Consider the following 20,627-nt stretch of genomic DNA (forward strand, 5'->3'; position numbering starts at 1 on the left):
TAACCGCCCAGTCACGGGACACCGTAAGTATTCCACTTATAAATGTTTTAAAAAGTACTTACGGGTGTTGTACGGCGGTGTTAACTTCACTTCCCCGCCCGCAGGCCAGTCTGGCAGGAAAAAGTGTCGAGACATCTGACGTCCGGGGAGGCTCAACAAAGAAGGCGGGTGATGCTCACTTTAAACAACAAAACAAGATATTCGAAAGCTTTTTAAAACTGTGAAATAGAATTCTAATATTCGAAAGCTTTTAAAGCAGTAAATTATAGTCCTAATATTCTAAAGCTTTGAAAGCAATAAAATTTAGTATTCTAAAGCTTTTAAAGCAGTAAAATATAACCCTGATATTCTAAAGCTTTTAAAGCAGTAAAATATTCTAATATTCTAAAGCTTTAAAATCAATAGAATATAGTCCTAGTATTCTTAAAAGCTTTAAAAGCAGTAAAATATAATCTTTATATTCTAAAGCTTTTAAAGCAGTAAGATGTAATCCTAAACTTCTAAAGCTTTTAAAACTGTGATATATAATCTTGATATTCTACAGCTTTTAAAGCAGTGAAATATAATCCTAATATTAATTTTCAATGTATCGAAGGAAGGTTGTGAAAACAGGTTGTGTCTTTAGGGCTGGAAAGTTATCTTTATGTGAATTACAACAGTATTGACCAGCCCCCATGCCGTGGTGTCTGGGTAAGACATTCCAGGAACTTGACAGACTGAAGAGTATACAGCCATAATGGTATAGGTTATAACACACACACACACACACACACACACACACACACACGGAAAATACGTGAAGGTTTTGTGAGTATTATGCCAGTGGTTTTTCCACTCTTAGCCACTCTCATCGCTTGCTCCCCTCGACGTGCGGCCAGACATCCACATATACGTTTTGAATCTATATGATATGTTTTACATTGAGGGTGGAACGTATAAAGACATGGTAAGTAATTCAGTAGAGGAGGAGGAAAAATAAGTAAGGATTAGTGTTAGAGGGATTTCTTAGAAGTGTGAGAAATCCTTCCCATCCCTTACGTGTCTCTTTTTTTCTCTCTTTTTTTGTGTCCAGGTTGGGGAGAGGGGACGGTGGCGGCGCCTGGTGCCCGCGCAACACTGTGGACGCCCGTCAGGAGGAGTGGCTGGAAGTGGACCTTGGCAAGCCGCGGCTGGTGACCGGCGTGGCCACCCAGGGTCGCCATGCCAATGGCCAGGGTGTGGAGTACACCCCTGCCTACACCCTCAGCTACTGGCGACCCGGCATGACCTCCTTCACTTACTACACTGCTCACCCCAGCCTCGCCAACAAGGTAGGTACTCAGGGAAGAAAAACAGTTCATTTTGTGGTACTCCAGAGGCCCGGGCTGGTCCTGGAGTGGCCCAACTCTGTTAATTTTCCCCGGGAGACGTGCGAGGAGCGTGGGTATCAGCGGCGTCTTAGTGGCCCGGGAGCCACTGATCGCTGGCTCTGACGACCCCATTGTTCTCCGGCCGATCCTTGTGTCTCCCTCCAGTCCTGGCCACGACCCGCTCCACTGTGGCTGCCCATGTTCGTGTCTGTATGTGTCCACAGTGGGCGTGATGAGTTCTGGCCAGCAGAAGACTGTAGCTGTGTCGGGTTGTGACCAGAAAAGACGGGATTTAAGATGAAATAGAACAAGCAGCGGTTGCGGTGGGCCGCCGTACAAAAATGTTGGCCAGGCGTCAGGGCGTCACGTTCACCTGGTGGCAGCGATGGGAAGCTGAGAGGACGCCCCGGTGCGTTGCTATGCCTCTCCGGATCTACCTGGAGCGCCTCAGCCACAACAAACTTTAGACGACTTCTCATGTCCGGAAGTTGTCGAGGTAACCAAAGTCTAACCTAATCCGCCGGGATTACCCAGCGGCGTCATTTCGGTGTACACCTTTTCTTAGGGGCGTCGCCTGTGACGCGTGAGGAGCAGAAATTGTCGTGCAGAGACTTGTGTTGTTGTTGTGGCCCCGGTAGTGAGGGAGAGGCGGCCACCCTCCCCTTCCTCCTCCATCATCACTCTCGCTCTTCAAGAAACAATGGAAACTTGGGATTGTCTCCCTACTATGACAGGACGCTGTATGCTCAACTTAGGAAGCTATTAAGCTGTGTAGAGTAACCTAAGTTACATGCTCTGTCTCAGGAAACTGTTTACATAAGGTGGGAAGAGGAAACGGATAGATATAAGCTTGAGAGATGAATCAGCTGGATATTTAGAAATAAAGAACAAACTTGATTTATCAAGAAATAAGCTTAATGAGTTTAGCTCGCCAACCGCTGAACAAAGAAGGAATGTAGTGAACTGTAATAACCTCAACAGATGTGGAGTTACATTGGATTTTCCCTGAACTTCAGTCAACGGCTTATTATTATTATTATTATTAATATATATATATATATATATATATATATATATATATATATATATATATATATATATATATATATATATTTTTTTTTTTTTTTCAAACTATTCGCCATTTCCCGCGTTAGCGAGGTAGCGTTAAGAACAGAGACTGGGCCACTGAGGGAATATCCTCACCTGCCCCCTTCTCTGTTCCTTCTTTTGGAAAATTAAAAAAAAAAATTGAGAGGGGAGGATTTCCAGCCCCCCGCTCCCTCCCCTTTTAGTCGCCTTCTACGACACGCAGGGAATACGTGGGAAGTATTCTTTCTCCCCTATCCCCAGGGATATATAGGGTTATATATATATATGTATATATATATACCTGGGGATAGGGGAGAAAGAATACTTCCCACGTATTCCCTGCGTGTCGAAGAAGGCGACTAAAAGGGGAGGAGCGGGGGTCTGGAAATCCTTCCCTTTTTTTTTTTTTTTTTTTTTTTAGTTTTCCAAAAAAGGGAACGGAGAAGGGGGCCAGGTGAGGATGTTCCCTCAGAGGCCCAGTCCTCTGTTCTTAACGCTACCTTGCTGACGCGGGAAATGGCGAATAGTTTGAAAGAAAGAAATATATATATATATATATATATATATATATATATATATATATATATATATATATATATATATATATAATGATAGATGTACTCATACAAAAGCATTTGTGATTTATGCACATAGATCTTTGTTACTGTAGAAGTTGTGACCTTGGCTGACTCTGTGACCGCACGTGGCCCTTTGGAGTATGATATACCGAAGTGGTTCATACGTTCACCAAGAGCACGTAATAGGGAATCTTGAGCACGACGGTACGACTTTTCAGCACGACGGTACGACCCTTGAGCACGACGGTACGACCCTTGGTTACGATAGCCTAACTTGTTTTTCGCGAGCCAGAACATTTCTGTTACTATAGATTTCCATAACTTTTATTTCAAGGATTTCTTTGGAGGATGAATTTTTTTCTTCGCGTCATATAAATCACTAATGACTGGAACGCTGGCGGTAATTAAACTGGTGGGAAACCCATGACACCACAAGGCTGGCCTGTGTTTTAGACAATGTTGGCCTGCATTATACAACTGCTGCTGCCCTCCATGATACAAGAAGAATGCATGACGGAAGAACCAGACGAGTTACTTAGCACACATGTCGTTTGTAATGAAAGAACATTGATCGTTTGTGGTCGTCGAGATGCGACACTGAACTTCATACCTGTCAGTAGATCCTGGGATGATGGAAGTGTGTGTGTGTGTGTGTGGAAGGTAGTAAGGAAGGTGTCGAGACTGGACGTGTGGTGTGCGTGTATGCCCAAACCTAGCACGGCATGTGGTACACTAGGATACAAGGACGATGGCGAAGTTTTGCATCGCATTTGAACAAGTTGATGGTCCATAAAACCGCATGGAATTTCTAATACTAACCAAATTTATCGGAATAGACTCACGAACACATGACTACCAGGAGGAACACAGACGACTCCTAAAGATCAAAAATGTCGTTTGTATAGCCTTCAATGTGTCGGTATATATATATTTTTTTTTTGCCTCCGCTTCACAAAGTGCTTTCCACGGTGCAGGAGGCGGACATGGCCGTAACGTGCCATAACGTATTAACGACACTAATACTCCTCCGGTATTTTCAGTACAAATGGCAGTTGGAGAAGCTTGAATATTTAATTAAAAGTTTGCGGGCGAAGTTCCTCTCGGCCGCTAATATGGTATAGGCCTCGTTATTTACCGTCATGGTGGGGCCGGTAGTGTAATGTATTCCCGTGTAGAGGGCGCCAGATGCAAGCGCCCTCTGTAGCCTCAATTAAAATACCTTTATTAAACTCGTAATGTCAGCGGCCTAAAGCCGGCCACAAGTTTAGTAATTTATTTTTCATTAAGGTGTTGGTAGTTGTGGTCGTGGGCGTTATTAGCGAAGCCGTGCCTATGGTAGAGGCGCTGGTGTAGGTGGTAGTAGTATGTAGTAGTAGTAGTAGTAGTAGTTGTTGTTGTTGTTGTTGTTGTTAGACTAGGAGTAACAGGAACCGTTGACGTGGTAGTGGTGATGATAGTTACGTTACCAGTAACTTACCTTTTTTTCTCTCTCTCATTCTGCATTGTGGTGGTAGTAGTAGTAATAGTAGTTGTGGTAGTGCGTGTGCCAGAAATGGTAGTAGCTGCTTTAGTAACAGGAACAGTGAATGGAACTGCTGTAGATGTAGCAATAGCAGCAGCAGCAGAAGCATTGCGTGTAGCAGAAATAGTCGACGTTGCTGGTTAGAAATTAGTGGTTTCCGTTCATTTCTTTTGCTTAACGTAGTAGTAATAGTAGTAGTAACAGTAGTAGTAGTAGCAGTGAAAGTAGTAGTAGTAGTAATTAGTGGTGAGTAGTAGTATCATATCCGTCCTGTAATATGGGGAAAGGAATATTAGTATGTGTTGCGTCTGCTGGCGCTGCCGCCTTCAGGGTGGGAGCGCGTAACGTGGGTGTGTGACGCTTGATCTCACTGTCCCTGCTCGTTGGTCACAGTATATCGCAATGGTTGGAGCCCCATCATGCTAGTTGAGGAGAAGCCCCTCGCCAGACGACTACCCTGGTCATTGATATCGGATATGTGGTACGATCTGTAGACGGCAGATGCTGTGGTCTCGGGAAAGCACCGTATTTATATCAAAGTGAAGAGCAGCGTATCAGTTCTTCGGTTTGCACGAGTATTAATCAAACAGCCCCTGGAAACCTTCAAGAGCTGAGGGGGGAGGTGTCGGAGGGGAAAGACCTGGTGGTGCCCCGCGTTCCTGAGGCTGATGTAAAAGTCGGCACCATAGCGGAAAAGGTGCGCTGGGTGGGAGAAATACGGAGTGCTATTTGCCCCGGGGCGCCATCAGCGGCCGCGCCACAAAAACGTAATGGGTGGGAGGGCAGGGGGTGTGGGGTGTACCCCTCCCCCCCTCCCCAGGTCGGTACGGAACATTTCGGTTGCTGTGGTCTGCCTTGTTGACCGCTTCTCCTCTCCTCTCCCTCCCCTCTCTCTCTCTTTGGGAGCTCACCTTGTTGGAGGTTGGCTAAAATACAAGCATGTCAGCCGCCAACGACTCTCGTAATTAGATTGAGTGCTGCTTCAGCCAGTAAATGGCATGCCGGGGACTGTGCCGCTCGTTGTTTTGCCGACCTGGAGCGCCCGTGGAGATGATAAAGCAAAGGGCATAGTACAGAACGCGCTGTGCCCTGGTGTAGTGTGTGTGTGTGTCGTAATGCCAGCAGGGAGAGAGAGAGAGAGAGAGAGAGAGAGAGAGAGAGAGAGAGAGAGAGAGAGAGAGAGAGAGGTTTCCCTGCCCAGAACTATAACGTATAACAGTCAGAGAAATGAGCGATGTAGGGTAGGGTTTAAAGGGCAAGAAGGCGTGTCTGGTGAGTGCCAATTAATCGGTGCAGTTATCGATCACTGCGGCAAAGTGTGGGTAGCGGCGGGGGTACACGACCACTCCATTACCACCGCCGCCATAACCTTCTGCACTGGACGCTTTCCACCACCACCGCTGCTGTCACCCCATATCCTAACTTCGCCAGATTTCTTCATGGAGTCATCCCTCCACCACTCTGTTCTTGCCTTCTCTCTTATTTGCTGTTCTCTCGGAATTCCCTCTCTTTCCTCCTTTTTATTTAATCATTTCTTTAGAAATCTTAGTTGATTGGCGTCTAGTGACTGCCTCTTTTTTTTTCCCCCCCAAGTCATACCTAAAGTTTCCTTCGTAGAGGAAGCATTCTCCACACCTCAGTCCTCCTCCGGGTTTTCCTTGATCCTCGTACTCCTGCACATTGGAAACCTTCCCTCCAAGCCTTATAGATACCTCCGGCCCTTTGAATTCCTCCACGTCACTTCCTCAGATTCCAAGGCTGACCCCAATATTTTTCGCCAAGAGCCAAGGACGAGGAAGACTCGTTGCCTCTTGGCCAGGAGAGAGGAAGCCCTCCAGCCAAGCAGGGAGGAAGCCTCATCATCTCCCAACCTGGAATTTTATGTTTGTCATAAGAAGTTTAGTGAGGCGACGGCCTCTTGGCTGCCACGCTGACTTGACATTCCCTTGACCTGAGTTCCACCAGGAGTCTGGGCCAGGTGCCCATGTCCCCCCCCCCCTCACCCAAGCCTAGCTCTGCCCACACTTGGTTCATCACACACCTACGTAGCTCTAGACAGCACATAGACAGAGACATTATTTGTTTTTGGAAAGTCTGTTACGTGTCTATTTTTTGTGGTTTTCCAAGTTGTTGGAGTTGCCTGTTCAACTGCTTCTCCCCGTCACACACACACACACACACACACACACACACACACACACACACATTAACTCCTGTTGCCACTCTTTTCACTTACATCAACCCAGCAACTGCCAGACTTTGTTATCCATATGTTGCCTTTGTATTAGTTTCTCGATCCCTTTTAAAAGGTACTTCCCAAATGCTTAAAGCTCCGAAGCTTAACAGAAGTAGTAGACAAATACTTGAAGCTTCGAACTTCAGTAAGAGCTCTTCTTCCAGATCCTTGAAGCTATAAACTTGACTGTGAGCACTTTCGAAATACTTCAAGCTCTGAACTTCACAGCCTATCACCACGTAAACTGACAACTTCACTCCGTTAATATTTCAGCTTCTTTATCTTGATCATATCCTGTATCATTGTACTGAGTCACCGCTTAGAATTACATGGGCACGCACTCCTATCATCCCCACACACACAGCCTAACTCCACCAACAGATCACTCGCTCCACGCTGTGAAAACATTCGATCATTTTGGATGCATAACGTTAGCCCGTCTTGCCACAACCTTCACCTCAAGGCTATTGCGTTATTTCCTTGCCCAGTATGACACTTGCTGTATTCTCACTGCTTCTAGATCCATAAACTCAGACATATACAGGTGACTCCACACGTCCTACAAGCAGATTTCTCTAAGACTTCGTAGCAATGTACAGTATGTGGGTACCACATGATACAGCTTATTTCAGGCACAGTTGCTGCTGAAATATCTTATTACAGTAACTTCTCATGAAATTAATTGCGTGTATTCATATCAATGGGAGGTAGTTAGGGTACGGTTATATAAGACAGTGGATGCTTAATGACACGGGACTGAATTGGCTGTAACGATCGTGAGGTTGTTAGTGAGAATGATAGGACAGTCTCGTTTTTGCCATGCAGGTAAAAACACACCTTTAGATCATAGTTTAAAGTCTAATTAGATGGAAATTGGTATTCCATAAAGTGTATTCAAGTGGCGTCCGGAGCCATTTCAGACCCACCGTGTCTTTACTTTCTGTCTCATTAAAACTTTCCCACCTGCAGGGCCGGTCCCGTCATATCCCTGCAGGCGCCGTACACACATCCCAACTCATTTTCACATCCTGTCTGTCTGTTCTCTTCGTTCCTATCCTGTTTCTCATTATACACCATAAAAGATAGACACAGAAAAAATAAATAGCCCCCCCATTTCTCTTCGTCCTTGGACGCGAAGAATCTCGGGTCGGTCCCGCTGCCCAATTGCACTCTTGAAATCGTCTTGGCTCACCGCCCCTCCTCCTCCTCCTCCTCCAGCTGACCCTCTCAAACGCCAATATTGTTGATTTGATATCGCTAACTGGACCAACTTAAAGGAATTGCTTTTTTTTTTTTCTATTTTTCCTGAGAATATTACTGTCTCTTTTTGGATGATACTTTTGTCTTTCCTGAGGGTAGAGCAGATGTTATTGTTAGGGGTGTAGAGACATATCAGACCTGGAAGAATTCTCTTTCCATTGATCCTCATTCAGCCTTCATCTCCGCACGGAATCATTACAAGCTTCTTATCCGTGAGGCGAAGCCATTCCTTCATCTAGAGGGACAGCGACAGTCTGCCCATCTCGTGTGTTTGGTAGACCTTACATTTTCTGGTTCTACCTATTCTCTTTCATTTTTTATCCATTCCGACGGCACAGTATAGCTCTCTCCTTTAATGAAGAAGGTGCCCTTTTTTTCTTTTTCCTCCACCACGGATGATTGGAACATTTCCTAGTGTGTTTCCCTGTTAACAGCGGTGTCCCTCAGGATTATCCTGTCTCCAACACTCTTCCTCCTTTTTTTCTTAACTAATGTCTTTCTTCAGCATCTAACCTGATGGACTCTTAGGCTGATGAGTCAACACTTCATTTCTCCACGTCTCTCGCATCCTCTTCATCTTGCCCGATCTATATCTTGTCTCGTCACAACTGCTCTATAAAGTCAGATTTAGACAGGATATCTCACAGGGGGTAGACGTAACCTAGTTACGTTTAGTGCCGCTAAAACCCAGCATCTTCCCATTTTTCTTTTTTAAAGCTCCTTAAAACAAAATCATTTTTGATGGTTCTGTCATTCAAAGGCTCGTTACGAATGTGCTGGGTATCACCGTAAAACATCTGATGTCTTCGAAGCCCGATATCGTATTCGTAAGAAACAGGGAGTCTATGTTCAGATGTTGTGAAGTCTTCTGTTCTAACTTCTCTTCTAAAAACAGTGGGTCAGATTCCACGAAGGTATTGTGATTCTTCCTCGCCTGTGGTACTGTTCTCACCATCTGGGAAGCTTATAACTTTACATATTTGACAGAGTCGGGCTTATCAGCTCTCTCAGTCTGACCTCAAAACCTTCAAAAAAAAAAGATATTACGTTGGTTTCTTCTCCCGGGGCGCCGGCTTCTTGGCGTACCCAGCTATTAGCTAGACCACGTAAATGCTCAGGAAGCCTTTTGCTTCACTTGGCTACTGTGTGGCCGTCATCAAGTCCAGGATGGCCCGTTGCACTTGTCTGTTTCTCTCCATAATCCGCTAAGCTTGAGAACTCTTATTACCTGTTTACCTAAAACTGCGTTTTACTCCTTTTTGAAATACAAGTTTTCCAAAACCTGATTACCAAAATTTTTCCTCTTCTCTTTTTCTTTTCTTTTTTTTTTTTTTTTTTTACTTCTCGCATTTCGTTCGTGCTTTTTAATGTTTCAGTTCAGGCCTCTGGACGCGAGGAGGTCTTTTACTGTGCCTGGAGCCTTCGGCATTAAAAGAATTCTAAGAATTCTGTGTACTGGTGCGGCAGTTCGCTGCTTTGCCTCCGCCGGTAGCAGAATGTGCGAGAATATATTTACGTTATGTTCTCGTGTGTTGATGGTACTGGTGGTATGATGGTCTGACCTTTGACCTAACCTTTAAGAGTGTTGTTAAAGGTCAGACTCTCATACTTAGTGGTCGTCCCGTCATTCTCAAGAGGTTCGGGAATGGGTGGCTGCGTGTCAGGCAATCACTGAAAATTTCAGTGTCTCAATCTTTCATCAGATTTTAGACTATTTAAAGGAACGTATGTTTAATATTAAGGGCGACATGTAATGCTCTAAATTCGTCACTGATTTGATATTATGGTTTGAGATTATGAATTTATTAATCACTTTTAGAATCATGTTTCAAGGTTTGAGAAGTATGGCGAGTGATTACAAGTGACATCTTTTCCAGGTTCTATGAATTTGTCTTTCTATCCTGAGTACTCTGATCGTTTTTATCGACGTTTTAGTAAGAGAACGTAACGTACATATTAAGAAACTTACACTATTTACATGCGTATAATGTGTAAGAAAAACAAACACTTGCGTCTGTGAAAGCACCAGCATGTAACGTAAGGTCATTTGAAAATAGATAGGAGACGCAGATGGTGGAGAGTCAAGTCCAGGTCTTGTACTAGTGGGAGCCCTTGAGCACGACGGTGTGATCCCTGGGTGTGATGGATTGGCCTTCGATCTAGCCCAGAAGGGTCGAGGTAAAAGGCCCCCAGGCCATTATATCTAAGGGACATATACCGTCATGGTCAATGGGGTTTAAGCATCGGTGGACTGAGATGGGATGTTTTTACCAGCGTGTCGTGGTGGATTCAACCCAGCCTGACGTGTTGGCTGTGACGTTTATTGACCTGAGGCCAGGTTTAAGGCTGGAGGGCGACGTTGATCACATCAGACTTCACTCATGTGACAGTTGCCCACGAATCAGTGGCCATCTGGTCAGGAGAGCCTAGCACAGGTACCCACCCGTAACCATCCTCCCACCTGGTGTAATGTGATCATTAAACTAGATTTTATACATGACAAAAACTTAGTTTATATATGATTCTCGTCCTGGCTAGGAGGAGGTAGGTCATACCACCTAGGAGGATTAGGTGAAACAGATGTTCTTGATCTGTTGCATCATATACCATTGTGTTAACTGGTGACCTTAAACCCTCAAAGGTGTCCGTAGACTATTCCATCAGCTCTCTAGTAGCGTCAGTATATATATATATATATATATATATATATATATATATATATATATATATATATATATATATATATATATATATATGCGTCACCATGTAAAGTGTCTTTGCCACTTCCACTTGATACTGACACAGTAGTAATGTTGAGGGATTCTATGAAGAGGCCACGGATGTCTGCATGTACTACCTGTGTGAGAGCAGGCACTGGGCTCTGCCATGGGAGTGGATCGATGACGTGCCTGTACGAGGTGACCTTTGACCAGACCCTTCAGTATCAGGTCAAAGGTCACATTATTTAGTCACTTCATACATCGAATCCATTGATAAACCTCAGTTCTCTTACGTAGGTAGAGCTCGCAGACATTTGAAGCCTGCGTCGTCCATAGTCACTTGTTGTCCTTCTGTATCTCTTAAATTTTTTTATCTTTCGGTTCTCCGTCATAATCGTTGTGTACCCGCCTTCATCACTCCCCTCCCTCCCATCTCCTGGCTTCAACACCACAGCAGATGGATCACGTATCATCCTCCCTCACATCTCCAACACTGTGTGGGCCCTCCCCATCACTGGAGCTCCTGTGTCTTACATGTACCATCTATCCTGGCTCGTGTTGCCTTTTATATCCATGCCTCACGGCTCGGCTTTGAAGCTTGTACCTTCCACGCGGAAGCCATCTTTTCTGTCCTCTCGAGCACGAAGGTATGACCCTTAACCACGACTTTGCAACCCTTGAGCACGACGATACAACCCTTGAGTACGACGGTACGCCCTTTGAGCTCGACGATACAACCCTTGAGTACGACGGTACGGCCTTTAAGCTCGACGATACAACCCTTGAGTACGACAGTACGCCCTTTGAGCTCGACGATACAACTCTTGAGTACGACGGTACGGCCTTTGAGCTCGACGATACAACCCTTGAGTACGGCGGTACGGCCTTTGAGCTCCACGGTACGACCCTTGAGCATGACATGGCGAACACTCATGTATGTGACATGATCCTTAAATGCCACGATACGCCCTTTGAACACGACGATAAAACCTTGGTGCAGGAGCGTAACAGCCCTTGAGCACGACGGTGCACTCCGCGAGCAAAGAGGGGGGTTTGGTGGTGCCCTTGAGCAATACGGTAGCGCCCTCCTCCTCCTCCTCCAGAAGGAGGGGGGAGGGGTTAACTCTACATGTACTTCACTGTGATCGAGTTCTCGTGTGGTGCCTCTCTCTCTCTCTCTCTCTCTCTCTCTCTCTCTCTCTCTCTCTCTCTCTCTCTCTCTCTCTCTGCCTCACTGAAGAAAAGTTTTTCGCTCGCTTCTTTACCGAGTGATGTTTGTTCGCTCGCTCGCTCTTGATACGCCGCAAGTGAATAATGAATAAGACCAGTTTGTTTGATTCATTAAGATTCTTTAATGAATTTTTCGAGGCTTGTCTCAACATATCGTGTATAGATGTGTTTGCATAAGAGCGTCAGGCTCACAAATACAATTTACATTTGGATTTTTTTTTTATTTCAGGAGTTTGAGTTATTTTTTTTTCCAGATATGGAGTGATTAAAACTTGTTTTTGTATGTGGATGTTTACCTTGGGAAAGAGGGGGGAAAAACGCGCGTGAAGGAGCAATTTCCCCCCACAGAGCAGCACAGATGTTGTTGAGCATGATGAAAAGAGTAATTTAATTTCTTTTTTTTTTCTCTCGGTTTTTGCCACAAGGGCGGCGAATTTATTATGCACTCTGCCCCATCTTGTGGGGGGAAGTGTAGCCGATGGAAAAATAATGGACGAAGAGATTCCTATCTTTCAGTTACTGATCTGCTTTTATTTTTTGACGTAAATCGTTTTTCCACTTGATGCGCAAAACGTGCGTACAGTATATGAGTGTGAGGCGGTGTTTAACGTATTCATGAGATGCATGAGTAACCCCCTCACTTCACTCACGCTTCGACACTCATAGCATAGGCGATGCTGTGCATCACCACCACGGCTGGCTGGGCAGGTTCACAGTTGCACAGACACGAGGATGACCGTAGTATAGTGTTGCACAGACACGAGGATGACCGTAGTATAGTGTTGCTGAAATGCAGTGTTGTACCTCAGGTGGAAGTACTTCATTTGGTGTGTGTCTGTTGTTCTGTGTTTTGCTCTTACATCTGTACTTGATCTTGGGAGTCTCCCGTCCGACGTCCATCTATCCCACTGCTCGACTATCCTCTCATCGTTCGTCCGTCATCTATCCCACTGCTCGACTATCCTCCCATCGTTCGTCCGTCGTCTATCCCACTGCTCGACTATCCTCCCATCGTTCGTCCGTCGTCTATCCCACTGCTCGACTATCCTCCCATCGATCGTCCGTCGTCTATCCCACAGCTCGACTGTCCTCCCATCGTTCGTCCGTCGTCTATCCCACAGCTCGACTGTCCTCCCATCGTTCGTCCGTCATCTATCCCATTGCCCAACTATCCTCCCATCGTCCGTCCGTCGTCTATCCCACTGGTCATGCGTCTTCCCGTCGTCCGTCCCTCCGTCCGTTGTGTTCTTACATCCACCCGTCGTCTCGGCTCACATGGAGAGCTCATCCTCCACGATAGACTCTGAACAGACCTCGATCGATTTTGGTGCGCTATTAACTCTTGGAGAGCACGACGGTATGACCCTCGAGTATGATGACCTGCCATATGATCCGGCCCTTTAATGGTCAGGTCAAAGGTTGGGCCATCATACTCCAGGGAGCAATGTCACATAGCAGGTGTGTGCTGCGATCAGTAGAGGGAGGTAGGTGTCTGGCTTGTGACGCGGCTGTCAAGTGTGGGTCATGAGCCCTGTTGGCCTCCCTACCATTGCTCCATCTGGACCTGTAGCACTGTTACAGTGGCATGACACAGCCATGAGCCATATAAATCTATTTCCTTAAAGGTAAGAATCTTTCTCATTCATAAAAAAAGGAAAAAGAGGAAGGCGTAATCCCAGATGAATGATTGCAAAACTTCGTAAAGTTGTTAATTGAGTTCAGTTAATTTCATTCTTTCCCACAGATGTTGGTCTAGCTTCTCCCAGGAAAGTAGTTCGCTCATTCCATACATTCTGTCAGGCCCCGTGTCCTGCTGCCTCCTCCCCACTTTCCCCTCTCATATAATACCGGCGGGACCTCCTCCCTCCCTCCCGGCTGTGGCCATAATCATCAACGGGAAGAGCGATCGTCTCCTCCAGAGAACGTGATCCACGAGTATAAATCCATGGAATGGCCGATCGAAATAAATACCGATTACATGGTGCATTTTTGGCCTTTATCCCCCTCGAGTGTGTGTGTGTGTGTGTGTGTGTGTGTGTGTGGACTACTGTTGGGGTGAGAAAGTGCTATGTTATCAAACGTCTGGATACTCGACCCGAACCATATGGCCGCTCTGCCTGCTATTACGTCTGCTGTCATTGTGCGTATTGAAGAATTGCCGTTGGGTGGGGGTGGCTGTGGTGTATGGGGGGATGTGTGTGGTGGATGGCGTGTATGGATGACTAGGTGGAGTGCAGACGGTGAGTTAGTTGGAGTGAGACTTACAGAGGAGTGTGGTGGATGGCGTGTGTGGATGACTAGGTGGAGTGCAGACGGTGAGTTAGTTGGAGTGAGATTTACAGAGGATGTGGAAATGGAATGATGGAGTATGTAGCGAGACGGAAGCCGAGATAAGGTTTGTATTACACCAACGTCTCCCATTACACCACTACATCACACCCACTCCATACATTCCGCCCTCCACCCTGCAGCTAGTACACACCACCCACCTCATCCTCTTCACCACCCACACTATACTACATACACCAGAGATCACTCACCATCACCCACCTCACATTCACATATTGTATCAGGCACGCACAAGCTTCACTACACACCGTCCCCTCTGTCACGCACCACACGCGCTCCACCAACCACACAGTCAGTGAACCACACACCATATACGCTCCACCACTCACCCTTTGTACCACACACCACATACAACTCCACCACTCACCTCACCCTCTGTGTTAAACAACAGTTCCTTGCAATTCTTCTGTGGGTTTCACAGCATTACTTTGTCAGCGTCGGTGTTTCTGTGCAGTATCTTTGCATATTTATGTTTCCAGTTTATATATGAGAACAGTAAACTACTTCAGACGTAACATAACACCCCCATGATGAGCAGGAAAGTGGCGGGAATTGTTGGTAGGTGGAAGGGATGAAAAACCTTCAGGATAAATTTCTAACGTGGAGGAGGAGAGGAGTGGGCAGTCAGTGTGGTTCGTGAGGGGTAAGGGATAGCACAGAAGGAGGGCGAGCAAGACTGGCCACCACACAGTGAATGTGGTTCAGTCTGTTGCTTCTGGTGGGACCCACCAAAGATGTGCCGGTCACTGGTAACTCATTTGTGGTGTGGCACCTGCAGCATCACCGGTTAGAGTACCGTATGACACCAGAATAATCCATAAGTGTCTGATATCTTCCGTTATCACGAACAGCCCCGTTAGGACCCAGTGGTCTGTTGATGTTTGAATTCCTTTTCTCCTCTTCTGTATCACGAGAGAGGCAAGGAAGACCCTCCAGTCACCGTTTCCAGTGACATTACACAAGTATCCTGCATAGTCCCTCACACAGCGACCCGAGTTTCCACGGGCCTGACTGACACCTAAAACCGCTGTTTTAATCCAGCCGCCTTGACGCTGACGACGTGTGACCTTGCCTAACCCAGGTACTCGAGCAGGTAATCGGTTTTGTCCTTCTCAGCGGGAGGCTTACCGCATCTGGATTTCCACCAATCGAGGTCCATCCTTGAAATTCAAAAAGGGGACCCACTGTCATTGACTTAGAGGCCACACCCACGTGATGCTGTCGGTGTGTCTGACCCCCAGTCGCTCTTGAATGCCCTTGTTGCAGACATATGCATCACTAAAACAGTCAGGGACTCAAGCTATCTGTCAGTCTAGCAGTCCACTGGCTCTTGGACACTGAAGAGCTCTCTGCCTGGAAACATCCACCATGTAACTCTTTGGCTCATCACTCTCTGGCAGGGACTCCTGTGGTGCCATTCCTCCCGTGGCCTCTTGCGGCAGTAGCCCTAAGCTGCTCTGGTTCCTACCTCCTCCGACAGGACTTCCGAGGGACATCACCAACTCCCGTCTCCTGCAGCAGCCTCAACTTTGTGACCTTTGGCGTCACGCCTCTTGCAGCATCAAACTACGGCAACTGCCCACTAACTCGAAACCTCTGCAACACCTCCTCGCTTCTGCAGAAACTCCACGAGACCCGGCATCCATGCAACTCTCCCCCTGGACGCCTGATTCACGACATCACCCTCATCCCTCATCGTCGCCATACAATCAATTCGTATTCTACTCTCCGTTGCCGGCACCTCAGGACGCCTGCCCCAGCTACACCAGCACCACTCCTACCTTAACTCACCGCCTTACATAATCCTAGTCAAACACACAACATGACCACACTTCATGACCTGTGGTTCAACCCGGTGGACATGCCGGTTCTCTGAGCTCTACAGGAGCCCTATAGAAGAAGATAGTAGGGCAGAGAAGTAAGTAGATATGTGTCTGAAGGGACTGACATCTGCCGGCAGAGCCCCTCAACCTCTAAAGTATTCCTTACCATTAAGGTCAAAACCCCTCCTACTGCGCTCCTGTCTTTCCTTCCTTCCCCCCGGCTGTGTATGCTCTGGGTTAGTACTAGATGTGAGTCGGCCTCCTCGTTTAACTCGGGCTCAACAATTCCAGCAACATCTGGTTTGATTGCTCTCTAAACTCCAGTTCCCCGCTCTTTACTACTCCTCCTCCGTCTGCATTTGTGAATACCGCCCTCAGCTCTGTCCTCCCGCTGGTGTTTGTTTGTGTGGTTGTATGTGTGTGTGGTGTGTGTATGTTGAATCTTGGTCCTTCCCCCCATCCCGTCTTTTCTCCATCCCATCCCATGGCTGCCATCCAACACCAGCACAACGGTATACATAAACTAATATCCCCAGTCGCCTCCTGACACACATGACCAACCTAGTTAGCTTGCAGCGAGGAGCAGTTCCTTGTACATCGTACTTTATCATCTCCTCTCGCCATACCCATCCATCTGTCCCGCCTCAAAGTAATACCGTTTCATTCGTTCATAAACCTCGGGAGTCGGCGGCTTCGGACATTTATTAAGAGCGGCGTTGACGCGGTTGTCGTGAGCGTCCCCTGATGTGTTCGGGGAATCAATCCACCGGAAGGGTTGGGAACACTGCCTCCGTCACGGGTGTCGACCGCGTGTCACTCACATTCCCGGGCCTGCTTGCTGTGTCATGAACCTGTCAGCCAGACTCGAACACGCTCACTTTCGCTCCCACGTGGTTCTGTGAGGCAGGGGTTCTCTCTGTGTTTATGTTTGTTTACATGTATGTATATGGATGTTTGTATGTATGTGTGTATACGGGCGTTTGCATGTTTGCTTGCTTACGTTTATATATTTTTTTGTTTTTGTTTTTCTGTGCGTTTGTGGGTGTCTATACATGAGCCGTTTGTCGTTATGTAATTATCTGTTATCGTTATGTGCACCTGGGGAGGGTGGCAGCTGTGTGAGGCTTGTGTCTGTGTATAACTCCATGTGTGTCGTCCCGGTATTCTATGCTCGCGTTTCTCTGTGTATATTCACGTACGGCAGCTTGGAGGTAGACTCGTATATATCTGTCTTTAAAGTTTTTGTATGTATCAATGTGTGTGTTTGTATCGGCAAATTCAAATGACTAATGACTTTTTTCATCTACCCTACAAATTCTAGGATGGCCAACAGTTTCCTCAAGCGACAGAGTCCGTATTTGTACACATTTCACCCAGTTAATGGACCTAAAATCCCAATGCAAACAGGGAGGACTTCACGGCCTCGTTGCTCTTTTATGAGGCAAGTGGAATTGATACTTCCCCCCTCTCGCGTCCCATACAATATTCATGAAAAATCAGTAACGGCCAGAATGTTGGACAATATGCTACCCGCGCTCCCTCTATAATGCGATAATTTATTTCCCTATTTCATCGCACGCGTGCACCGCAGGGGCATTAGTAGATTAATAAGGGGATACCAATCGCGTTGTGCAGCCACGGGAATCCTTATTACCGGCGGCGTGTCTCGTGTTACGCCGATAATGGTGTAATGTATTCCTGGCGCGCGCAGAGGGAGAGAGCTTGTCGCAGTAGGATGAATGTGGGGACGTGTTGACAACGACACCACTTAGCCGGAGCCTGCAGCTGCTCGCTCACATCTTGATGTAAACTGTAATTATATTACCGCTGATAGTATTATTGTCTCTGGTATATAGGAAATTACGACGCCTTCTGAAGATTGATCACTTGTAAGAACTGTGAGTAAGGCTAATGCCTTGAACGTAGAGAGAATAGAGAGCGAGAGAGGATGGACAAGCCTAGCACATACTGAGGCAAATCGCAGCCATGTTTTGTTAAGGCGACCTTATCTTTGTCTCTTCTCTCTCCACCTTTATCTTCGATATCACTTTTCCACTCGCATCTTTCGTTGCTTCTTACTTTCCATCCCAGCCTACCACCGCCTAACAACCATCACTGCCTAATATTAAGTTGTGGAATGTAACAACGTGCTTCCTCCCTCTGCCAAGGCAGCTTTGCTATGCAAAGAAAGACGCCGTGGTTCCCCTGCTGGCGGTCAGACGGGAGGTGGAGGAAGGTCTCCTTCTCGGTTCAAACTCTGAAACCACTTTGATACCTGGAGATCAGCCACACGGGAAACTCACGAAAACATTCATGGCGTTGCGTTAGATGGTGACGACTTTACCCTAGGTGTGCGCTGTAATGCTGTTAGTTCTTTTCTCTATTTCTAAGAGGCCTTCTAGACGTTTTAGAGTTAGAATTAAAGCATAAACTGTTACAGATGTTTCTCGGACATTAGTACGACACGGGCGTTTGCCTTCGGAGGCCAGTTACTTACGCAGTTGGGAAATTGTCTTTTAGCGGTCATTTCCCCCCCAGGCGTCGCCTACCAACCAGCCGGAAAAAATAGCAGTAAGTTTTTGTTATTTTTGTTATCGAATACCACGGATATATAGTTTTATTGCAACTTCCTAACTATAACGCAGTTCCGTTTAACTTCGAATTCCTTGATGAAATTCGTCCTCTTTTTTTTTTTCCCGCATGGATTCCAAACACAGTTCTGCAAATTACTACTAGTTGATTTATCAAGTGGTGGAACACTGTTTCCTCACACAAAAGCTCATTTTGCAACAGTAGATTTTAAAGCCGTGTCTTTTGTGTAACAGGTTAAAGGTCATAAAATCACGACTGAAATTTTTTTTGACTAGGTTACGCCTCTGCGAGCGGATCCGGTGTCGGACGAATGTGAAATATTGAGAGAAAATTCAGATCGATAAAACAGAACGACGAACTTGATATCCCAACCAGATATCTTTTTACGTAGTGCAGTTGAAGTTTTGTTTCGTAGTTATAAAGTTGATAATTATATTTATCTCCTTACGTCATCTGGTTACATTTAGCCTCTCTTCACCTAAATTTCTATTTCTCATTATCATTTCTCTTATGGGAACGCCTCAAGATAACCTGGTGATCTGTTAGCTGTTTCTTTCTTTTGTTTTCCCTTGCGTGTTAGCCAGAATTACATTAATAACTCCCTTACTTAACACTGGCATTATTGTCGATGTCAAACGGCACGTAATAATCTACCGAAAAAAACACAGAATTGTTAAGCTAGACCAAAGATATATGGTAGATGATCATCTGGTGACATTACTGTGTTGTACATAAACAACGTGTGATCCCTAGTGTGAAAAACAACCCCGGGACGCCTCTAACATGCAACTCCTGCTGCTTAGAGGTAGCACTCCACGCAGGAGCAGGGAAACGACAAGACTTCCTTGGAATAAAGTTCATTAACAGGACCGTCGTCTTCTTTCCAGCCATTTACAATGATGCAAGCACAGCGATGGTGATATGTGGTCAGATACAGAGATGTGTGTGTGTGTGTGTGTGTGTGTGTGTGTGTGTGTGTTTGAGTGTGTGGACATCCCTGTTAGAGGGATAACTTGAGAGCAATACTTGATAAAAATTGAGCACACCCTAGGTAGCCCCTGTTGCAGGTGACCAACTAATTAGATGGTGAGCCACGTCCTTGCATGAATTTACATTTTGATGGAGATCAACTGATTGCCTTTGCTGAAAGCAAGGCAGTTGCCTCTTGCTTCTCGTGGTAAGCAGAAGTGGGGTTAATCATTGACCGCTTAAGGACGCCGGTACGATCCTTGAGCACGACGGTACGGTCTTTGGGCACGACGGTACGATCGTTGGGCACGACGGTACGGTCTTTGGGCACGACGGTACGATCTTTGGGCACGACGGTACGATCTTTGGGCACGACGGTACGATCTTTGGGCACTGTAGGATGACCCATGAGTATTGATGGCCTGGCGTATGACCTCGACCTTAAATATCAGATCAAATTCCCGGCTATTGTTCCCAGTGGCCGCACCGTCGTGCTTATGAGAGATTAGACACTGGACTTCACAACAGTGTGTGAACTGGCTCGTTACATTATATGCTGGGGGCGAGGGGCTGAGTGCTGATCCGTTCTCGCTGCAACAAGTGTTGTGGTCTCGTCATGTAACTGATAGGGAGGCCATAAAGAGCGTAGCCAGCAGCAGCCCGTGACAGTGACAGCTGAGGAAGCATGGGGCAGCAGCAGCAGCAGTACTCGTCTAAAGAACCAGACTATGTAGAGTCATTATGACTGAGACGGTCCTGCTGCTGGGGACGACATGTACCCGCGCCAGCGACACACTAAAGCCTCTGGACTTACTCTCTTATGTCTTCCCTGCTTCACCTCTCCCTTCCGTCTGGTTCCATCCCTTTTCCTCCTTCCCCCCTCCCTTCTGTCCCTCCTATCTTCCTCTCC

At 46.4% G+C, this 20,627-nt stretch overlaps 1 protein-coding gene across 11 annotated transcripts in view; it reads left to right on the plus strand.

Moving 5' to 3' along the window:
* Window positions 1–20,627, plus strand: part of LOC139754027 (discoidin domain-containing receptor tyrosine kinase B-like) — a 466,979-nt gene that overhangs the window by 364,689 nt on the left and 81,663 nt on the right. For all 11 annotated transcript variants that reach the window (XM_071671021.1, XM_071671002.1, XM_071671040.1 and 8 more), the window contains one exon: window positions 1,073–1,310. In XM_071671021.1, the coding sequence (XP_071527122.1) occupies window positions 1,073–1,310 (238 nt within the window). The remainder of the gene's footprint in view (window positions 1–1,072; window positions 1,311–20,627) is intronic.

This window comes from Panulirus ornatus, chromosome 2, assembly GCF_036320965.1.
Source record: "Panulirus ornatus isolate Po-2019 chromosome 2, ASM3632096v1, whole genome shotgun sequence".
NCBI lineage: Eukaryota > Metazoa > Arthropoda > Malacostraca > Decapoda > Palinuridae > Panulirus > Panulirus ornatus.